The sequence below is a fragment of the Trichoderma breve genome, chromosome 2 (genome assembly GCF_028502605.1).
Source record: "Trichoderma breve strain T069 chromosome 2, whole genome shotgun sequence".
In the NCBI taxonomy this organism is placed as follows: domain Eukaryota; kingdom Fungi; phylum Ascomycota; class Sordariomycetes; order Hypocreales; family Hypocreaceae; genus Trichoderma; species Trichoderma breve.
The window spans coordinates 4,964,272-4,986,018 of NC_079233.1; the positions used below are offsets into that span (position 1 = coordinate 4,964,272).

At 51.6% G+C, this 21,747-nt stretch overlaps 6 protein-coding genes across 6 annotated transcripts; 3 read left to right on the forward strand and 3 right to left on the reverse strand.

Moving 5' to 3' along the window:
- Nucleotides 1–231: 231 nt before the first annotated feature.
- T069G_03726 (tRNA synthetases class I (I, l, M and v) domain-containing protein) lies at nucleotides 232–3,211 on the forward strand (the record flags this gene model as incomplete). The annotated part of the gene is made up of 3 exons (XM_056170936.1): nucleotides 232–281; nucleotides 344–2,671; nucleotides 2,740–3,211. 3 exons carry the CDS (start codon nucleotides 232–234, stop codon nucleotides 3,209–3,211), a joined length of 2,850 nt encoding a protein of 949 aa, XP_056031828.1.
- Nucleotides 3,212–4,097: 886 nt separating this feature from the next.
- Nucleotides 4,098–7,802, forward strand: T069G_03727 (uncharacterized protein; the record flags this gene model as incomplete). The annotated part of the gene is made up of 3 exons (XM_056170937.1): nucleotides 4,098–5,079; nucleotides 5,140–6,390; nucleotides 6,454–7,802. The coding sequence occupies 3 exons, from the start codon at nucleotides 4,098–4,100 to the stop codon at nucleotides 7,800–7,802; spliced, it is 3,582 nt and encodes a 1,193-aa protein (XP_056031829.1).
- A 934-nt stretch (nucleotides 7,803–8,736) lies between these two features.
- Nucleotides 8,737–11,003, reverse strand: T069G_03728 (sacI homology domain-containing protein; the record flags this gene model as incomplete). The annotated part of the gene is made up of 3 exons (XM_056170938.1): nucleotides 8,737–8,907; nucleotides 8,971–10,706; nucleotides 10,778–11,003. The coding sequence occupies 3 exons, from the start codon at nucleotides 11,001–11,003 to the stop codon at nucleotides 8,737–8,739; spliced, it is 2,133 nt and encodes a 710-aa protein (XP_056031830.1).
- A 708-nt stretch (nucleotides 11,004–11,711) lies between these two features.
- Nucleotides 11,712–13,112, reverse strand: T069G_03729 (uncharacterized protein; the record flags this gene model as incomplete). Its single annotated transcript, XM_056170939.1, has 1 exon — nucleotides 11,712–13,112. One exon carries the CDS (start codon nucleotides 13,110–13,112, stop codon nucleotides 11,712–11,714), a length of 1,401 nt encoding a protein of 466 aa, XP_056031831.1.
- Nucleotides 13,113–15,872: 2,760 nt separating this feature from the next.
- On the reverse strand, nucleotides 15,873–17,411 carry T069G_03730 (acyltransferase family domain-containing protein; the record flags this gene model as incomplete). The annotated part of the gene is made up of 1 exon (XM_056170940.1): nucleotides 15,873–17,411. One exon carries the CDS (start codon nucleotides 17,409–17,411, stop codon nucleotides 15,873–15,875), a length of 1,539 nt encoding a protein of 512 aa, XP_056031832.1.
- Nucleotides 17,412–20,223: 2,812 nt separating this feature from the next.
- T069G_03731 (glycosyltransferase sugar-binding region containing DXD motif domain-containing protein) lies at nucleotides 20,224–21,453 on the forward strand (the record flags this gene model as incomplete). Its single annotated transcript, XM_056170941.1, has 1 exon — nucleotides 20,224–21,453. The coding sequence occupies one exon, from the start codon at nucleotides 20,224–20,226 to the stop codon at nucleotides 21,451–21,453; it is 1,230 nt and encodes a 409-aa protein (XP_056031833.1).
- Between the last annotated feature and the right edge of the window lie 294 nt (nucleotides 21,454–21,747).

Here is a 21,747-nt window from a genome sequence, read left to right on the forward strand (position 1 = left end):
CCGCGCCATCCACTAAAAATAGGGTCCAAGGCCGCTATAAGCTCCCGCCGAAGGACCCAATTGGAGCGTTGATCGCAATTGGCGCGGGGAGGTGGTGTGGTCGCGAGATCTCTAAAAAAAACTTCATTTCCTCTTGCAGTCGCCGTTGCAAAGCGTCAATTACGTCGCATCTTGCCCTCTGAGGCTCCAGCCCAGCGCGTACCGGCCGTCCGGCATGGTTTTGGTACGATCATGTCAAAGTCATGGAAATCGACGCTGAGGCTGCCCCGCTCAAGCTTTCCGTGAGCTGACCATGCGGAGGAGAGACGGGGATATTGAGACGATTTCACTGACTTGGGATTAGAGCTCGACCGAATCCAAAGCTGCAGCAGCAGATCTTGCGTGACTGCACCGACAACTATTACCAATGGCAGACGAGTAACCGGCCCAAAGAGAACCCGTTCGTGCTCCACGATGGCCCGCCGTACGCCAATGGGCCGCTTCATGCCGGCCATGCGATCAATAAGACTCTCAAGGACATGATCAACAGGATACAAGTGCAGGCTGGCAGAAGAGTCATGTACAGGCCGAGTTGGGACTGCCACGGCCTTCCCATTGAGATGAAGGCTCTCGGGGAGAGTGGCACCAAGGGATTGAGCCCACCCAAGATTCGAGAATCTGCCAGGCGTTTGGCGAGCAAGACGATTCTGGATCAGATGAAAGGATTCCAGTCGTTTGCTGTCATGTCTGAGTGGGATAATAAGTGGACAACCATGGATCGCGCTTTCGAGATTAGACAACTCCGCGTGTTCCAGAAGATGGTCCGCAGCGGCCTCATATATCGCAAGCATAAACCCGTTTACTGGTCGACATCGTCCCGCACGGCCTTGGCCGAGGCTGAGCTGGAATACCGTGATGATCATGTGTCGACTGCTGCTTATGTTAGATTCCCTATTTTGTCTGATTGGAGCTCGGTTCCCGGACTGAGCGACTTCAAAAGTCAACTGTACGCTGCTATCTGGACAACAACCCCCTGGACGCTTCCCGCCAACAAGGCCATTGCTGTGCATAACGAGCTCGACTACGCATTGCTGCAGGTCGGAAATGATGGCCTTTTGGTCGCAGAGAGCCTCCTGGAGGAGATTGCAAAGAATATTCCCTCTGCGGTGGTCATTGCCAAGTCGATTCCTGGTTCCCAGCTAACGGGTCTCTTGTACCGAAACAAGTTGAGAGGGAACGCCTCCTCATTGCAACCCATTGTTCATGCCGAGTTTGTCTCTGCCGATTCCGGGACTGGTCTCGTCCATATGGCACCTGGACACGGACAGGAAGACTACCAGGCTTGCTCGGCGTTGGGTATCGAAGCGTTCGCCCCTATTACGGATGAAGGACACTTTACTCCCGAGGCCTACCCAGACGATCCTGAAAAGCTGACTTTGGCGCCATCTATTCTTGACGGCGGAAGTCAGGCTGTGCTGGAACTGGTTGGGGAGGATGTGCTCTGGACTCATAAACTTCAGCACAAGTACCCGTATGACTGGCGCACGAAGAAACCTGTGGTCATTCGAGCTACGGCGCAATGGTTCGCGGATGTGGGAAGCATCAAGGAAGACGCTCTTCAGGCATTGAGCCAGGTGCGCTTCGTCCCCGAATCTGGCAGAGTTCGCCTGGAAAGCTTTGTGAAGGGTAGAAGTGAGTGGTGCATTTCCAGACAGCGATCCTGGGGTGTGCCTATTCCTGCTCTCTATGATGAAAGCGGAAACGCTGTCATGACGGATGAATCTATCGAGCACATTATATCTGTTATGGAACAAAAGACATCGGACGCATGGTTCTCGGATGCCCCTGACGATGCGGCCTGGATTGCGCCATCGCTCAAGGGAACATACCGACGTGGAACCGATACGATGGATGTTTGGTTTGATAGCGGTAGCAGCTGGACTGAGATTGGGCGTCCTGTGGATGTCTATCTTGAAGGCTCTGATCAGCACCGAGGCTGGTTCCAGTCCAGTCTCCTAACATTCGTGGCAGCTCAAAAAGCAGATGGCAAAACTGGAACTGACATTGCACCTCCTTTCGGAACACTCATCACCCATGGCTTCACACTTGATGCGCAAGGCAAGAAAATGTCCAAGTCTCTAGGTAACACCATCGTCCCCAGCGAAATCATGGAGGGCAGGCTGCTGCCCCCTCTGAAGAGCAAAGGGAATGATGCTGCTACACGCTTCGACGCCCTCGGTGCCGATGCCCTGCGACTCTGGGCGGCTAGCAGCGACTTTACATCCGATATTCTTGTGGGAGCGTCCATCTTGCAGCCGATTCACAGTGCACTGATCAAATACCGAACGACGTTGAAGATGCTACTCGGGTCTCTGCACCAGTCTGCGCTCCAGGCACCGTTGACAAAGCTTGACCAAATCGCCATCTTGCAGCTTCAGGATGTCATGGCTCAGGTCTGGGAGGCATATAGCAACTACGAATTCCACAAGGCTGCCGGACTAATTAACCGATGGATTGCGACTGATCTCTCTGCGTTTTACCTGGAAGGGCTTAAAGACCGTCTGTACTGCGGTGATGGAGGCGGTGTCCTGGTTCCCATCTTGGTTGGATTCTTGCGAATGCTGGCACCAATCACGCCGATGCTGGTTGAAGAGGCCTGGTCTCACAGGCCGTCATGGATGGTGGAAGATGCGTAAGTCTTTGCGTGCATATGATTCGTCGTCACTAGTGTCGCCCGTGTCTAACAAAGTTTCCACACAGGTCATTCGAACACCCGGCACGGCAGCTCTACAATTCGCATGTGATTGATCCCGCGCGCTTGACGCTGGATCAGGCGCAGCTACGACTACATTTGCCCATCCTGTCCGCTGTGCACGATGCGGTGAAGGCGGGGTTGGAGCAAGGCCGAGAATCGAAAGCGCTCGGCAGCTCTCTTCAGTGCTCCTTGAGCATCTCTATTACGGATGATCGCCTGGCGACGGTTTTGGAGGAGTACTTGGACGAGCTGGATGCCATGTTTGTGGTATCGTCTGTGGAGCTCAACACTTCTTTTTCGGCCGATGGTCATGATTGGTGCTATTCGAAGGAGTTTGCTGTGGATGGCATGCAGGGCGTTGTGCATGTGCTGCCGCCGAAGCAGAGCAAATGCTCTCGATGCTGGAGATATGTTGCTGAGGAGGAGGACGGACTGTGTGGACGATGCGAAGACGTTATAGCAGCTGCAGCTCCATGATTCTTTGATGACGACTGCATAAACCTGTATATGTGTTTGGGTGTATATACGAGCGCACTCCCCGATTGATGATTATTACATGTACGATAGATGTGATTTGATATACAGAAGTGGAAAGAAAAGAAATACAAGTATAGAGAATAAATGGCATTTTGAATCTACATACGCTCACGATGCTGGTGAGTGACGCAGATCACCGTCAACGGCAAACCACATGCAAATTGCAAATGACGGATTTGGTGGAATTAGGCTTCTGACTGAAGGCGGCATAACATCACCGTGCATCTCCAATGTGTGATTCGCATGCACGATCGAATGTACCAGTGACATGCCGGCATAATAAAAACCGGGCCTTTGAAGCAAGGGACAAGTACCAGATAGATTTCGTTTCAAGCCAATTTTGCAATGTCCGAGTTTCAACCGGGTATGTACAAGCGAGTTGCGCGTCCAACAAAACTTGGCTTGCGCTGCGCCTCGCTCGCCGGACGGGCTGCATTTGCAAAATTCGATCAAGAAGCAGCTGGTTTCTACTACTACTACTGGAGCGTAGTGGTGCTGCTAAGATCAGTAGTTCGGTTGCACATCTTTGCCTCTACTGTACAGTAGCTTCCAAAGTTTGGTTGCTACTCTGTGAACCCTGTTTTTGGCTGGCGCATCGCCAAACGGCCGGTTTCTCGCCTGTTTCTCATCCCTAGTGGAACTTTGCACCCCTCATTAACGGCCCCCTTTTGACTCTCCTCCAGCTACATTTGTGCTGTATTCTTCTCTTCGATCCTTGTCTTCTTGAATTCTTAGCCATGCGTCCCTTCTCGAGCCTTCAGTAGGGACGATTCGCAACGGCACTAGAACCCGTTGGCGCTGGTGACTATGAACCGGCGCCCAAGCAATGGCCGATCACCACATGCCTGCGCCTCGGTCCGCAGGATATTATTCAGCGAGTCGAGACGGACGACGAGATGGCCCTGCGACGCCAGAGCGCCGGCGGAATAGCAGCCACGAGATGGGCAAGCCGGGGAATGCGTCCAGTCAGCGCGATGACAGCTTCTCTCCCCACGACGACTCGTTCCACGACGACGATGCCTTGAGCCCTCGCCGAGAGGCCTCCCCGTACGCCGACGACGGACATGGCCACCGAGAAGAGCGGGCGCAGAAGAAGCACAAGGGTCGGTTAGGCGGAGGCTTCTTGCTACACGATGCTTTTGGTGGAGGACGATCTCGTCGACAGCGGGCTGCCCACACGCCAGGTCCAGCTCCTCAGCTACAGCTAGGCGTCGGTCGTGATGCTGCTTTCCAGGCTTCTCCTGGCCCTGGACATGATATGGGCATGCGAAACTCGTCTGCGCCTATTCGGCGATCTGGCGAAGAGCCTGCAAACTCACCTCCGAACACTGGGCATTCCGCCGACGGCAGGCTATACTCGGACTCGCACCATCAGGAATCGCTCGCTGCTCCGGATCTCGATTCCACACAGATTGTGCACATGGCTCTCAGTCTTAGCGAAAACCGCCGTCTCGCCTCTCGACGAAATGCCTCTCGGACAGCTGCCCCCCCGCGGCTTACACCCATCCCAGACGCATCCTCTTCAAGCAACATCAGACAGCATCTCCAGCAGCAGCGAAAGCTTTCGCGCACCGATTCTCCCAGCTTACTGCAAGAGCCGTCGGCCCTGGTTCCTGTATCCAGAAACAGCGGCAACTTTCAGTCCTCGTTTGAGTCTACCCACGATGCGCAATACCGCTGGCAATTTTCTGCCTCGACTCTAGCCAGAGCCCACAAAGCCAAAGTACATCTCGAGCTGTGGGCTCAGTACAGGCGACTGCTTGATGTACTGCCACCCCTCAAGCCAGGACTCGAAAGACCGTCGTCGGGTAGCTCCCCAGACTCTCCTGTGCTGGCACCCGGTGCACAAGCGCTTGCTATCACGCTAGGGAGGCAGTACAACCCCTTGCAGTATATTCGGAATCGCAAAGTGCGGGCACGTGAGAGGAAGGTCATTGACGGACAGCGGCAGGGGTTCAGCGATGTAGAGTGTGTTAGATCATGGGTTGATACCGTTTATCGACAAATGTCGCTGGCCGGGACGTCGCTTGTCGATGAGAGACCTTCCATACCTCCCTATCAATACGCTGAAGATGTCGATCTGCAGAACTCGCCCTCGGAGGCTGTAGCGAGGCCTCGGCGGCCAAGAGTGGACTGGATCTTGGACCCTTGCGATGTGATTGCTGATGCATACTGGCTGGAGCAGAACGGGCACAAGCATCTTATTGAAGACCGTCATTGGCGAAAGATTTTCCCGCCGCCTGCGACATCAGACTTGAGTAGGCCGTTATCTCGAGAAGTAGATGATACTAGCAGCAAGATCTCGCCGTTCACAACAAGAGACAACAGAGACAATGAGTTAACCGAAACCATTACTGAGGGGAAAGAATTTGGGTTGTCCAAAGTTCGCTCGGAATTGTCTCATAGCAGTACAAAGGAGCGTGCCAAACAGAAGCTACAGAACATCAAAGGATTCCACCACCGGCATGGAAGCGCCGGGCATGGCCACGATATAGTAATGCGAATGAAGAAAGATTCTGGATCTGAATATTCAGACAGCGACGACAGCGAGCCAAAGAGGAGGATGCGACCTGTTCGCAAGGGAACAATTTCCAGCAACTCAAACGACCTGCTGCAGAAGCAAATGATGGAAATGGTGGCCAAGGAAGCACGTGAAAGAGAACTTGAAGATATGGCTCTGGCGAACGAGAGCGCCGATGACCAGAGTGTTGAGGCACAAGACATGAGGCGAATTTCACAACCGCCGTCCCGATTTACTAGCAGGAGAGGTTCTCTGGCGGAAATAAGCGACTCAGAACGCAAACTTGCTGTGTTTGAAAAGGTCAAAAAGAGCTCTCCCTCGCGCCTGAGTCTCGATGCCAATTATCTTTCGTCATCTCCAGGCAAACGGGCTTCGTTTCCCAACTCACCGGAAATCCTGCCGCTTCGCAATGGCAAGTCTGAGTCAGTTGCCAGCGCTGATCCTTCACCACCCTGGAGCCGATCAACATCTCCCACAAGAAACCCCTTCAGCAAGATTAAGTCAATCATTCGAGACAAGAACGACGACACTTATGTACTCGATGAAGTTGAAGATGAGGGAGAAGGGCGATCGTCAAAGCGTGACAAACTTTTGGCACGTTCAGGCTCGACATCTACTCTGGGTAGGCGTCAATCTAGCCCTGCTGGAAAGCTGTTGTCAGGAACCGACAGCGGTAAAAGCGCCCGCAACACGGGAAGCATGCGGCTGAGAGCCGACGAAAACGTTGGCTTGAGAGGCATGTTCAAGGGGCCGCGTATTGATAACGTGCTTCGAGGAGGTGTTTCCAAGTTGGGAGACATTATCCGTAAGAAAGAGGGATCTGGTGAAGCACCCGACCTCGACACAACGGATGAGTCTGATAGTGATAGAATCAGGGGGCGCAAATCCGCACCCTTTTCTCTGTCGCGAAAGCCTTCCACTAGGGCACAGGAAGTACAGCACCAACCGAAGCACTTTCTTGATACGATGCCTCAATTTCATCGTATGCCTAGCTTTCGCCACGCCGCTAATGGTGGTGAGAAGCTCACTGCTGCTGCTGATTCTGGCGCAGAAACTCCCGGTCGTCGGGCCACCGAACTTGATCTTCTCCGACCTCCGCTGATTAAAATCCGGAGCGCATCATCATCTGGGTCTTCTCCGGTACAGAAACCTCGCATAGGAGACTCGGACGTCTCTGAGTCCGAATCCTTGTTGAACAACAGTAGTACTGCCCCCGACGCTGCAGACAAGCGTGGGTATTCAGCCCTTTCACTCAGCGACAAGGATAACCAGCATCGACGACTGCCGGGCGAGCATTGGTCAATTGCGGACCGTGGCTTTCCTGGCCAGACGAGGCTTTCGAAACGCGAAGTCGCCAGGATGCGGGCTCTGATTCTCAGCTCCGGCGTCAAGGCGATGGAACTGCGCCGTCGCGCCAACGAGCAGCACAAGCCGTTCAGCAAGGAGAATCTCGCCCTGAACGCGGCCACCTCCCCGAACGAACCGGGCGGCGTCCCTTGGTCGGACATTGCCAGGCTTACCCCCAAGCAAGCCCAGCTCAGCCTCCAGCTGCACGACCAGCAGGTGCCTTTCTGCGAGGTATATCCTCTTGCTGCTCGCACTCTGGGCGTTGCCATCCAGACGTGGGGCCAGAGGTGGCAGTCTTCGGCGGACTACTTCCGGGACAAGACGACGCATGACCTTCGCACGCGCGTTTGGGAGGTTCGTACGCATATTGCGGATGATTTGTCTGAGCTGGCGCGCAAGGCTGCTGACGAGGCGGACGAGACGAGCCGCGACTTGATGCTCGGCCAGCCTCTCAAGATCAAGCACGTCATTGACACCATGGACAAGATGTTGCGTACGCGGCGTAGAAGATTCCGTTGGTTGAGGCGTGGGCTCTGGCTTACGGTGGAGTGGCTTCTCGTGGGCTTCATGTGGTATGTCTGGTTCATGGTGATGATACTGCGCATCTTCCTCGGCATCGGCAAGGGGGCTTTGCGGGGCGTCAAATGGCTTCTCTGGCTGTGATTCTCAAGAAACTTCTTCCCACTGCCAACCCCTTTATTCTCTCTTAACCACCTCCTCATATTCATATCTCTTGTCCGATGTTGGATTGAGTTTCTCCAGCATTAGTATCCCCATATCCATTCCATTGCATTACCATCACTCTCACAGGATATTCAGCGCTATAGCTGTTAATCCCTCCCATTCAACCATAATTTTCCTCCTATACGCTCCTACTTCCATTATTTCTTCTTCTAAATTTCTGTCTGATACCCCAAATTATTCTACAGTCTCGAATTTTCTGTCTCGGTGTTGCGGTTGGCAACTCCAAAGACCCCGATGCATAGCCATGGAGTGAGGTAGCAAAAATACGCACATGTTCATTATTTCACGTGTTCAAAAAACCCCTTTTCTCTTCTTTTCAAAAACTATACGTGTATTTTCAACTTATCAAGGCTTTAACTTAATTTTTATCCAACAAAAACATACAACTTTTGTAATCGAAAAAAGTAGTAAAAAAAATTAGGCAAATAATAATATTGACTGTATCTTCTAATATTTTGTATCCTCTTCGATCTTTTTTGACTGAGCGAAAAATGGTCTTGTCTAAAAAGAAGACTTTGTCTAGACTCTTTTTTCCTTTCTTAAAATGAAGCATGTAGAAAAGGGGGCCACGGCACTGGCCATGTTGAGAAGAAAATCAGAACCTTATAGTAACAACAAATGAAGAAGATGAGGGAAAAAAAAGAGACTACAAAGAGAGTTTTTTTCCCCGTCTGTTGACGGTAATTGTCCCAGTAGGAGCTAAAGGGTGATTGATTATATGAAATAACGCTGCATCTGCAAGCAAAGTCTAACAGCGACGAAGGGAACAGAAGAATAAGGGGGAAAGGAGGGCAAAAAAGGGTCGAAATGGAGGCCGTAGATCATCTATTTCCCGAGATCGTGTAGCGTACATCTATTCAATCCTCTTCTTACCCTCCTCGGCGTTGATGAACCGAGCGGTGCTGAGCCCACGCTCATGTCTGGCGACGAGGGTTCCAATGACGGCGTCCTTCTTGGCCTTGGAGATGTTCTGGGTGTAACCATCGATAGCATACCCGAGCGGGTTCAGGCGTGGCCAGTTTACCTGCAAAACACATGTTAGTCTCAGCTTTAAAGGCGAGGGGAAAAGAATGGGATGGTTGCTTACATAGAGCATGCCGTGAGTCCAGACAAAGTGGAAGCACCAGGCTGCCACGCTGGACCAGAAGAGAATGAAGATGCGCATGGGGATGACGCTCGAATTGGGAGGCCGCCTGGTAAAGATGCCCACGAGAACGATGAAGATGCTAAAAGCCAAGATATAGGGAATGGCCTGGATGAGAACCGGCCGCCTGTCGCCGAAAATGAGGTTGGTGCCAACGTTAGCCTCCCCGGGCTGATAGACTCCGAGGAACAAGTCGTATGCATCCTGGCGAGGGCCGTCCATGAAGTTGTTGAGGCAGTATCGTGTAAGACCAATACGGCCATCTTGCAAGGCTCCCATTGGCGTACGCTTGCCAGTCCTGGTAACGTCTGTCTTCATGGCTCCAGTTCCAGAGTAGGCCGTGGAGACAACATCAGCATTGTCGGCCCAAATGTTGCGGAAGAGGAACTCGAACGCGGGGTCTTCGTTCTTAAACGATGAGCCCTTTGCGAGCAGGCCAGCATCTTGCAGCATGCGGTCAAGCATATGACGAGCGAAGATGCTTTGGACGACGTTGGTACGGTCAAGACAGTCCATGCAGTTTGTGCGCATTACGCTGGTCTGAAGGCTGCGGGCTTCAATCCTTCCATCGTTGTTTCCTGGCATTTCGACGCCACGGAAGTATCCCTGCGCATCGACAGCGTCCCGGAGTCTGTCCACGATGGCGTATGCCTTGTGCATTTGCATGCCCTTTGTCTCGCTGTGATAGTCAAAGTAGACATAGTGAAGGCGGTCAAACTGCTGGCGGCTCGAGCCCGGCTGGATGGTCGTGAACTTCTCGTCGGTAAGACGATCGGCCTCGCGCCGCTCCTTGGGCATCGAGACAAGAGCCTTAGCCATCTGCTCATAAGACTCCTTGACCTGCAACTCTCGTCCCTTGTGGTTGACTAGGTTGATGAGATAGTTGTCTCCGTAGATGCGGATCTGCTCCTCAAAGTGCTTGGCTGAAGCCGCGAGGGCGGCATCTGTGCTGCGAACCTGGATTTTCGGCGTGTACTTTAGGTTGTTGACCTCGGACCAGAATGTGGGCACGCTGCCTCGAGTTTGGACGTATGATAGAATCTGCATCTCCTGGCCTGCCGACGCGCCAAACTTGCCACTCTGCATATCACTGCTGCCAGCAAATCCTCCAAGACCGGTGCTGCTGCTATCGTTGAGGATGACGATTTGCTCTGTCTCGTTGTAGTTGGCAACATGGCCTTCTTCGTCTACACCTCGAGTGAAGAATCGGGTTCCACCACGGTATCGTGAGCGTCGGGAAATCAATACGATAGTTAGGGGTGTGCTCTTGAACTTGGTCTGCTTGATTTCAAACATGCCAAACATGCAAGGAAGAATGAAAGGATCAATGGCAGGCTGCGGGCCAGGCTGACTACGAGATCCTGCGGTGCGGAACTTGATCAGCTCGGACTGCAGATACTTGTTGAAGAAGAAGCGATCATCTGTTCTCAGCCACAGGGGTCGGGAGGTGTCGGCATGGGATTGACGCTGGATCGAGTTGGTGAGATCGATCGAGTAGGAAAAGTACATGGGGCCCTGAGCAAGGAAAGTCTTGAGGAGGTTTATAAAGGTGTCTTCGTCCGGATCGTGGATCTGTCGCTCGCGCATAGGGAGAATCTCGGTTGAGATAACCTTGTAGACCATCTGTCCCTTGAGCCTGCCCATGGGCTTGGCCTTGTTGATGATGATGACATACTTGTCTGGAGTATGGTTAGGACTTATCCCAGGTGCAATAAGGGATCATGGTCGGTGGTATGGAGCTGTCACTGACCTAGAGGGAGCTGGATGATGCCAAGGATTCCGGAGATGCTGGACACACGCGTCGCGCGCTTGGAGGAATTGAAGCCGCCCTGGACCAGCCGGACGTCTCCCATAGGACGATCAATGACCAAGGCCGGCGCATCGGGAGACGAGGGCGAGGTAAAGGTATAAGCATCGCTGGTGACCCTGAGGTTGATGTCGCGATAGGGCAGCTTGGCCGCTGCTAGGTGCGCCATGGCTGCAGAAAGCTATAGCTGTGATTTACAGGCACAACGTCGCTGATTCTGTCGACGCAGCTCTCCGCAATCTCGAGTTCGCAAAGGCGGGCACTTCCGTCTGCTGCGTGATGAACAACTCAAGCTGTCTTCGTCTCAATCACATGTGGAATGGGAGATGTTGTAATGCCAGCAAGGCCTCAGAAAGGATATTGGAGTGCACAGCCTCATCAAATGGTGGGCAAACGTCACTGCAAAGCCACAGGAGGAGCTAGGCAAAAGGGGGAAATGGTGGCGCTGCTTACATATGCAACTCCTTTTAGAGGCGAGGGGCATCAGGAACCATCCGGGTACGTACCTGAGGGGGGGAAAAGTCGTATAAAAGCAGATTGCTTCCCCCTTTCGTATATGATGCAAATTGAATAAGGAGTACCGTATCATAAACCGATCGCATGGATGAGATACTCGAATATTTGATACGCTCTCGGATTAGCATTTATTGCGTTCCGGACATTTGCATATTGTATTTTGAATTGACTTTAATTAACTTTATAGTTGTAGTCGTCTCATCATAAACCTCTCTCTACCTCTCTAGGTAGCCGAGATTCTATCACACTCAATGTAAGAATAACAATAGAAATATATACTAAGACATGAGATTAGAATAAAAAAGAGAAAGCATCGAAAATAGGCACCTTGGTGGGTATACTGTGCCTATGTTTCTTTGCCTTATGCCTCAGTGCACAGCCCAAGTCCCGCCAACAACTCCTCCGCGGTAATGTCAATAGCTCCAGACGCCTTATCCTCAATGCCAAACCCAATGAAAAGCTCGTCATCTAGGTATCCGTGATACTTCAAAAGAGGGCTCTTCCAAGCAATCGACGTAACGTAAATCATCTCGGAAGTAAGGCGATCCGGATACTGCTGGCGGCCGTGGATCCAGATTGGCCGCTTCGACATGGCCTGGATGGCAAAGGGCGCCTGCTCTTGGAAGAGCATAACGTACGGCTCGTAGACTGCATGCCAGTTGTAAAAGGACTTGTGCTGCCAGATGGTGAAGATGAAGGTGTTGGACTTATCGGCAATGCAAATTGCGTCTGTCCGCTTGCACATGGTGACCTTGAGCGAGTTGCTTGCCTGGTGAACTGATTCGTTCTCAGAGATTGTTTTGGGTAGATATTTTTCCAGACACTTGTTATCTTCTTCCTCGGTGAGCAATGCAAGGTTCACACTGGCTGAGCCATCCGAGAGAACTCGAGCAAAGACTCGTTTCGGTGCAACATCGTGGTGAATATACATCTGGCCGGCAGTATCCCAGAAAGGAAACCAATTCTTCTCCACGGCATTCCATGGTAGAGGTCGCTGTAGCTCTGTACCTCTGAGGAAAGCTTTTGAGCCACCCCATTGGCCGGTCCAGTCCACAAGTTCGCGAAAGTCTTGGATAAATTGGCCAAAGCAAGTGAACTGGGAATTCGACCCGTAAACAATGTACGGAGATTCTGGCCCGTAAAGAACGCGGGCATCGTGAGGGCCGACGTTGGCAGAGAAGTAATCTAATTTGCCTTCACATATCCCGCCCTCTGTTGGCTGGACGGGCAGTGCTGTCGGAGGCTCAAGGCACCGCAGGACTCCAAACTGGAAAGTAGCATGACACACAAGTTCTGTGAAGTAAACGCTTTGTTCATCTGCTCCCCGTGCCAGCTGTGCTACCACGATCCACGTATCTCCCAGCGTAGGGTGAGGAATGATGTTGGGGTTCATTCCCTTGTGCCCTTCACCAAAGTCAATGGCAAAGTACTTTTTGTCCATGGTGGAGATTGAGAAGATTTCCTGGTGAGTAACTTGGACATTGGGGAGAGCAGAGCTATTGCTCAAGGGCAGATGTGACGGTGGCGCATTTGCTGCTGGGGCCTCAAATGTTTCTGGCTTTCCAAAGCCTATCGGCGCCTGGGCCTCATGTTCATGGTTTAAATCGGCATTGCCTTCCCCATGGCCCGCATTGAATTTGTCGATGATGGGCGGAATCCATTCTGTTCCTTTGGACCGCGTATAAAAGGTGATGATTGTGTAGAGAAGAATGATGATAGGTACTGTCAGGAACAGCAAGCGCTTGATATCTCTGACAAACATTGTGCAACCCTTGTCGCTAAGAGATGTGGATGATATGACGTGAGTTGTAGATTTAAGGATGTGGTCAGAGTCTGGTGACAAGGGTCAAGTTCCTCACTCGGTTCGACCAAGAAGTATGTAGATACTCTTTGTATGACTGCTTGCACAGAATACGACAGAAAAACTTTAGGCCATGGAAGCTTAAAAGAGAGTGAGAGGGATAAACTCCGACCTCGTGGCTTGCGCGTGGGGGAGCTATGGTAAGCCCCTAGGATATAAGCTGGCGGTCCTTTGAGGTTACCACTCAAGTGGCAGCCAATGCCAATCTGTGACACGGTGATTAAGTAGTGCCTCTTGATAGTAACGATTATCACGACTTGGACAAGTGCTGTAGTTGGTGCCGTAATAATGTTATAGAGTGTGTAAGTGCTATGCGAAATGCGCAATTAGATAAGACGCTTGATGTGAGGCTGGAGATGCAAGCTGATGCTACCACAGCATGAATACCGAGTGTAATGTCATACATACCTTGATAGAGAGTACCAGCGATACCAGTTAAAGACTAATTAGGCCACGCTCTATAGATCAATGGCGATTAAGATTCTGCAGCGGGCCGGCTACGGCGATGTGACGCTGGAATTGGAGTAGATGGCAAAATGACGATGTAGCACGGCCTAGTAAGTACGAGTACATGTAGATGGAGATTGTATGCAGGCCATGCCCGGCTGAACGGCGATGGAAAAAGATTTAGCTACAGGGCTCAATTATCCCTTGTTATGGTCCGAGATACGGCGGTGAGAAGGCGAGAGGCGAACCAGAGCCTAGCGGAGGGCAATGACACACTGATAGCCACCATTTGCCGTCAATGGTGGAATTCATGTGTCTCGTATGTGCCCGTATGGAGTCTTGAGTCGCAAAATTCAAGGGTAATGATGTAAGAGCCAGGGCTAGCACACACTGCCGGCAGCAAATGCATCACTGGATTCTTCTTTTTCTAAATGTCACTCACCACCAACTCGGACGAGTAGTACTCGTACTGTAATACTACTCATTTGTGCTAGTATGAGTAAAAGAAAATGCCATATTGGAGAAGCAATTAACCACTAGTATTAGTGTTGGCAAGCATCTCAATGGATCCCTAAGCGAGCTGGGTTTGATGAAGATGGACAGCCGTGCATTCACAGTGGACACGACCCATGGCCCTTAGATGGAGCACAGTGGCCTCAATCGGGCCTTGCCATGGACTCGACCAGGTAGCCCGGCAGGCGGGATGCCTTGATTGTGAATGTAACCTCACCGTGTGGCCGCTAATATACGAAGATAAGAGCCTATACAGCAAACCGCTGCCAACTCTGAGACACTTTGGTCAGACGAGACGGGGGAAGGGAAACAAGACCGTCAGTTTAGTCCAGAAACCACAAGACAGAAAATCATCATTCACGAAAACGAAACCAGCGCTACCCCGCAACCTCAAAGACTTGGCAGCCGGCGGGAACGAGAATAGAAGCAGAGAAAGGCAGACATTATCATATGCCAAAAGGCACAAGCCGAGGGAAAACGCAATTTCGCTCTATTTTCTCGCCCCCAAAAAGCAGCACACACAGAAGCACCTTTGCTAAGACACCTGGAACTTGTAGGATGTACAGCAACAGGGGCGGCCCCTAGTGCTGCACCTCCGCACATTAGCGGCGAAGCAGGGAACAGGCATCGAACCAATCTGCGCAGATCAGAAGCGATCGGCAGAGCGCAATGCCGGAAACCAGCAAGGCCGCTGGAGACGCGCTTGTGCTGCTTCGGGAGAAACGGCCGTTGGCAGGTTTTTGGTGTCAAACAAGGGCTATATTTCGCCGTTGCCTTTTTGTGGTTGTCTGGACGGAGGAAGAGGCGGGAGGAAAGAAATTAGGGAGCACCATACACAGTAAGAAGGCAAAAGGTGTGGAAGGGGGGGAAATAATGAACGCTGGTGACACCATGATGACGAGGGTTTTCGATGCTTTGCTACATGTTTGCTCTTATCTCGGAAGCAATTGATGGATCCAAGTTGTAGAATATCACACACTCAAAAGTCCTTCTGTGGCTGATGCTGTGGCACGTGCATGCTGGTGCCTGTACCTGTACCTCCCCAGGCACAAGCCCAGCGCCAACAAGCCAAGAAAGATAGACGAGATCGCTTGGGTTGACAGCCTGAGCGCCCAGAAAGCCAATTTTTAAGGTGCAGCCACATCCGCCGAAGACCAACAACCCAGTCAGCGAGTACATGTACTTGTGTAAGGAGATTTTCTACACCGCAGCCAACAACAACAACCAACGACATAAACCGACTTTTGCAATGAATCGGGAGATTGGATGGCTCCACGATCAAACACTGACTAATCCAAGAGTAGCAACGGCGTAGAAGTCGCGTAGAGGGAGGAAGGAAGGTAGAAGAAAAAAAAACTCGAATTTTACGTGGGGGATAGGAGAAGTGGGATGCAGTAGGAGTGGGAGCCCGGGAAAAAAAAAGAGATGGCACTTAATTAATTAAAGTGAAAACCGTTGATGACATTAGCCCTTGTTGGATCCAATTCCAAGTTGAAGTTGCCCCCTTGCAAGCACTCCTAACAGTTAGTAGGAATGCGCAAGCGCCGGCATCTCCATGTAAGTACAGTACCAGTACGGAGTAGTATTCCGTTCAATGTTCCCCCTTTGCGCCAAATCATGTAATCCCTCTAAGTAAGTACAATGAAATGAAATATCCCGAACCCATATTACAGCCAACATTAAAATGTATGTAATCTGAAATCACGCCCTGGCCTGCTTCGTCGCGAGCACCGGCTCCGTAGAAGGACCGCCCAGTGTGCTCCGGTATAGCCAGGAGGCAAACTTCACACTTGGTGTGTCGACCCATCTCGTCACGCCGTCGGCCAGCGCTAGAGTCAGGGGCAGTAAAATCAGCTGGGGAATGAGGAAGGCAACTTCCAGCCCCAGCGGGCCAGACTTTGGCAGGGGAATCTTGTTCATCCAGTGCGGGATGTGTTGCGCGTGGTCGTCTCCCTTGAAGCCCACGGCCATGTAAAGCCGGTCTCCGAGTGTGCACAGCACGGGGCCGTGAACAATGTACAGCGCAAAGGAGATGCGCCCTAGATATTGGCAGAACTTTGTCTCAAAGAATCTCTTTAGCCAGTGAATGCGTGGAATGATGGCGACTAAGAAGCCTGAAGCCAGCCAGAGGTAAAACCACTTGTAGTCGAACACAGCCTGAGGCTTGAGCAAGGACAAATAGTACCAACCGCGGCTTTTTGCCATGTCCCGAACGTCTGCGGTTTCGGCGGGAATTCCGCCCAAGTAGAGACTGAAGACGAGTAGATGGTAGTAGATGAAGTCTTTGATTGGCTCCAGGCGAACCAAGAAGAACGGGAGCTCGCCTTTTTTGGCCAGTAAGTCGAGGTCGCATAGTAACATGCCCGTGCAGAACAGGGCACAGTACCAGCCGTCTGTGATGAACATAAAGTAGAAGATCAAAGAGGCTTCGCACCAGAGTCGTGCAGCCTTGGAGCACCTCGAAAGGGCTAGATGTGAGGCGTAGACAACCATAGAGCCCTTGAATTCAACTGGGATAGACCACAAGTGGACGTTGTACTTGAGCCACAGGTCTCCCTCCTTGAAGACGAAGCTGAAGTTCTTGAAATCGACGTAAAAGGTCCACAGTTCCTCTGTCCAGCTTCCCGCCATTGTTTGTCCATTGACCCAGATGCCAAGCATGTGCCACATCGTGATGAACGCAAGGACAACCGCAATGATGGGAAGATAGAGTCGTGGCCACCGCCTGAAAAAGGCCGATGCGATATTGTCTCCCAGCTTCGTGAATTCGCCGGCTTGCATAAGGGTCAATGGCTTCAGGGAGAGTACATAGCCGGATATGACGAAGAAGGTTGAGACGGCATAGTGGCCGCCTGTGAAAAAGTTGCGTATAAAGGGGAACGCGACCATGTGGTATTTGCCGTCGTAGCCAAAGCCATTTTCGAAAATGGGGTTTTGCTTTTCCCAGCCGTGAGCCCACAGCTCGTGGTGGTGCCAGTACACCAGAAAGGCCGCGAAGCCTCGGAGGCCGTCTAGGTATGATGTTGGCCGCAGTTTCTCAGCCACTTGAAAGATGGTGGGCAGTTGGTAGAGAGTGTTCACAATGCGGTTCAGGACTCGCTTGTGCTTGGGAAGATAGCTGGCTGCCCTCCACATCGTATAACCGTTTGCTTCCTTGGCCAGCTCCGGGTCGTAGTCGGATTCTTCAGAATGAATCTCTTCCCAGTCTTTGCTGGTGTTAAGAATGCTTACTTGTGCCATGTTGGCGTTGGTAGCGATGGTGTGAGTAGCGTCAAACCAATAGACAGAGAAGTGTTCGTAGAGAGAGAGAAGACGCTGGAAGTGTCCACAACTTCAATCTCTCAAGCCTCGCACGGAGCAAGAGCTGGACAATGCCGGCCGTGCCGTACGTGTACTTTGTTCGTATTGCTCGACAAGGAACCTCCACGCTTCCCCAGACGGCAAACCCCAGGATCGATCCGATCTTCAAGCGGTCACGGACAACACGTCGTACTCGGGAATCTGAAATCAGAAACGATGACACGCGGCCACGAGTCCCACCGGCAAAGACGCTTCCCCAGCTTTCACAAGCCGAAAATCAGATGCTCGAGGCAGATGATAAAGGATGTCCCGAGGTCAGAAGCATGCGGAGGCGAAGGATGGACGCGGGGTTACGGGACTATAGGTCGACTAGATGAGAGACCGCAGTTGCGGCTGACGGTATCACCCGAGAGAACGTCGATGAGATATCGAGGACCAGCTGGTGTCGATGCCGAGGAGGACCCAGAATGCCAGGGTGATGGTGGTGCGAAGACTGCCCAAAGAGGCCAAGGATAGACACGCAATGACGCATGGGTCGGGGGGGAAAGAATTGAGGCCCCATCAAGCGCTGTTCCGGGATATGATAGCTTGGATAGGAATGCTAATGCCGTAGAGGAGCAGCGCAAGAACCTGTATTCTTGGCTGTCCATTATCACATGAAACGTTTATTTTGGGCCACGGCTTCGTGTAAGTGGGAAAAGAAGCCGAGAGTACAAGTACATGGCCACACCATCTTACTCCGCACGACGCCATCAGAACGCCTCCAAAACGCCTCCCAAGGAACGGAATATCCAAGCCAAGGTACTCGTAAGGAAGACTGCAGAAGACAAGGGCCAAACCAAGAAGGCCCTCGACTGTGGATTGGACGGCAGACCCCCTGTCTCTGTGGCTTGCATGGGAGCTGCTACTGTACTGGTGGGCGCCCCTCACACCAAAAAAATGCATGGACTGGGAATCCTCTGCATACGAGCGTTCGTTCGGGGACCTGACAAGCCGGGAGCTACATCATGTGTGTGTGTGGCTGATCGGCGCCTCGGACACCCAAGATGCATTTTCAGCTGGCTTATGAGTAGATTTCAAATTTTCTGCCCCCTTTTGACACGATGTCTTGTGTTGCCCGGAAGAATAGGTACATGTACTTGTACGTCTAGGGCTAATTGTCCGTGAGCTTTGGTTTTGGAGGCGTTTTTTGTGCCAGCCACTCGACAAGAAGTTGGAACTCGAGAAGCAAAAATGATGGGCTGATGCAATACTATAGATAAGATAGTACGGAGCATAATTACCTAGACGAGTAATTGAGTGCAATTGATGAAGAAAAATCCTGCTTCTCCTCTGTTGTGAATATGTTCAACGCCGCGGACCTTTAGGACTGCAAAAGTACATGTACAAAGTGCAAGTACATGCTGCCGGTGTCGGGCCATACCCGCGCGCCGTCTCAGCTTAGAAGAGAGAAATCCTTTCGACTCCAACCAGGTGCCTGGTTCTAAAGCACCGCTAACGTGTAAGCTGCAGTTAATCCTCTTTTACATTGCAGAGTACTGCCTGTACCTATACTTGACGGAATAGATCCGCTGGCTATCACGAGCCATTGCGAAAAGACACAATCATGGCTTGGTTCTATCTATCCAACTTAGACTATGCTTTGCCCAAAAGGCTACGAAGGGGTAGCACAGAGTATTCAGTCTCGTCAGCCACAGGTAGTACACAAAATACAAAAAAAGAAGGCGTCCGTATTATGCCGATGAGTACAGTATGGCCGTTGTGCGGACATTGCAGGCAGGTCTCGCCGTTTCTCTCCACCTCCGTCTTGTCAGGCCTTGTCCTTGTTTCCCCATGTTCCCCAAACTGGCCTCACCTCTGTGCCGTTGCCTTAGGACGCTTTTGGAAGCTGTCTCCGGCTCTAGTAACGTCGTTGTCTCTTCCTGTGGCCCCAAACGTAATCACCAAGTCCCCTGGCAGATTTGCAGGGATCCACCGCCGGTGTGGGTTCGACAGACTCGAGTGTGATGGATCCCCGGTTGTCTTCACGCCATCCGACTAAACCAACTAGCTCATCCTTGCGGGTTGGGTTGGGTACATGTACATTGACTCCGTAGGGCCTGTGGCTCAATCCATGCCAGGCAGGTAAGAGAGCGTTCGGAACAGCAAGGCGGCGAGTTTTGTTGTAATTGCGCCCATGGACGGCCCGGACAGCCCTTTTGATATGGGCCAGAGTATAATATGTGCATGGGCCGGGCGAGATGACTCTTTTTCGATCTCTTCTCCCCCCGGGTTTGCTTACACTGGGTATCCTTCCACTGATATACGCGTGCTCGCAGCATTGACGATCAGGACAAACTATAAGCAGCCTCCTCAACAAAGCACAAAGCATACTTTATCTCCTTAACCTTACCATCAAGGTACCTGTATACAGAGAGATTTCTTTACAAGCCTGAGAGCTCCAGTAGTATTCTCAGAGTCTTGCGGCTTTGCACTCCTTCAGTGGACGTACCGCCAAGGCGATCCTCGAGGACTTTTTTTAAGTCTCGACTGCTGTTATCCAAGGCAGGGAGGTCTGGTTCGAATAATCGAACTTTAACCTTAGCCAGCTATTACCGCCTCTATTTTTTATCTGTTTTTTTTGCTTAACGGCTGTTGCCGTACACAGCATGATACTCAACCTTTAAGCGGTGCTCGCCATTCTCTCAACTTTCCTCATCTTCAATATTTTCTTTGTCTCATACTTGAGAAGGGAAGAATCGAGCACGTTACGATGAGCTCTCCTCTCGGATCTCCGAGGCTCATGTCCTCTGCCAGCCCCTTCCGCAACAAGGTGCCTACACAGATGAGAAGGTGCCTCCCCGCCTATCTCTTCCTCGTCTTCGCCCTTTTTGTCATTCTCAATTTCGACTGGGTCTTAGCGATACCCAATCCTGCCTCCGTCCTTCGTCGACAGCCAAAGCCGCCTCCTGTACCAGGTAGCACATTTCCGCAAAAGATCTGGCAGACATGGAAAGTCGATCCTCTCCACTTCGAGGAGCGCGATCTGTTGACGGCGCGGACGTGGACGGAGAAAAACCCGGGCATGCGTTACGAAGTTGTTACCGATGCCAACGAGATGGCATACATTGAGGATCGGTATGGTCCAGATGGCTACGATCGCCCAGACATTGTGGAATTCTACCACATGATCAACCTACCCATCATCAAAGCCGACCTTTTGCGATATATGATCATGTATGCTGAGGGCGGCATTTACGCAGATATTGATGTCGAGACCATGAAGCCTTTTCATCGGTTTATTCCCGAGCGATACAACGAAAAGGACATTGACTTGATTGTCGGCGTTGAGATTGACCAGCCTGATTTCAAAGACCACCCCATCCTGGGGAAGAAGTCCATGTCTTTCTGCCAGTGGACATTTGCGGCGCGCCCTGAACAGCCCGTCATGATGCGTCTGATTGAAAACATCATGAAGTGGTTCAAGGCCGTTGCTAGGGATCAGGGTGTGCCGCTGGGTGAAGTGCAGCTCGACTTTGATCAAGTCATCAGCGGCACTGGACCCTCTGCTTTCACCAAAGCCATTCTCGAGGAGATGAACCGCAAGTCAAAAGGACCGAGGGTCACCTGGGACAATTTCCACAACTTGGACGAATCCAAGCTAGTGGGCGGCGTCCTCGTCCTTACTGTTGAGGCTTTCTGCGCCGGACAAGGACATTCTGACTCTGGCAATCACAACGCTCGAAACGCCCTTGTCAAGCATCACTTCCACGCGTCCAACTGGCCCAGCCGCCATCCTCGATACAAACACCCTGCCTATGGCCAGGTCGAAGACTGCAACTGGGAGCCCGAGTGCGTCAAGAAATGGGACGACAATATTGGCAACTGGGATAAGTACTCTGAGAATGAGCAAAAGAAGATCATCCAAGACATTGAGGATGCCCGACTGGAACAAGAGCGGCAGCAACAGGCTTTGGCAGCGCTGCCTGCGGCTTTCCCCTAGTACTCCCTACCTAGTAGGTATGGGTGATTTGATGATTTTCTTTTGTACATTTCCTCCCTCGATTGCAATCTGGCTTGGCTTGATTGCGCCGATTTAGACATTGGCTTATAATGGGTTTATGGGTTCATGATATGGCGCTGGCAGTATTCCCTGGATACGGAGTTTGGGCGGTTCTTTTACACTGAGTAATAAAAGGATGGAATAGGCGATTTGTTGGCATTTGGTGGCGACAGGAGACAAGGCTGAGAATATATATATATATAAGTATATGGGTGCATATATCCACATAGATGT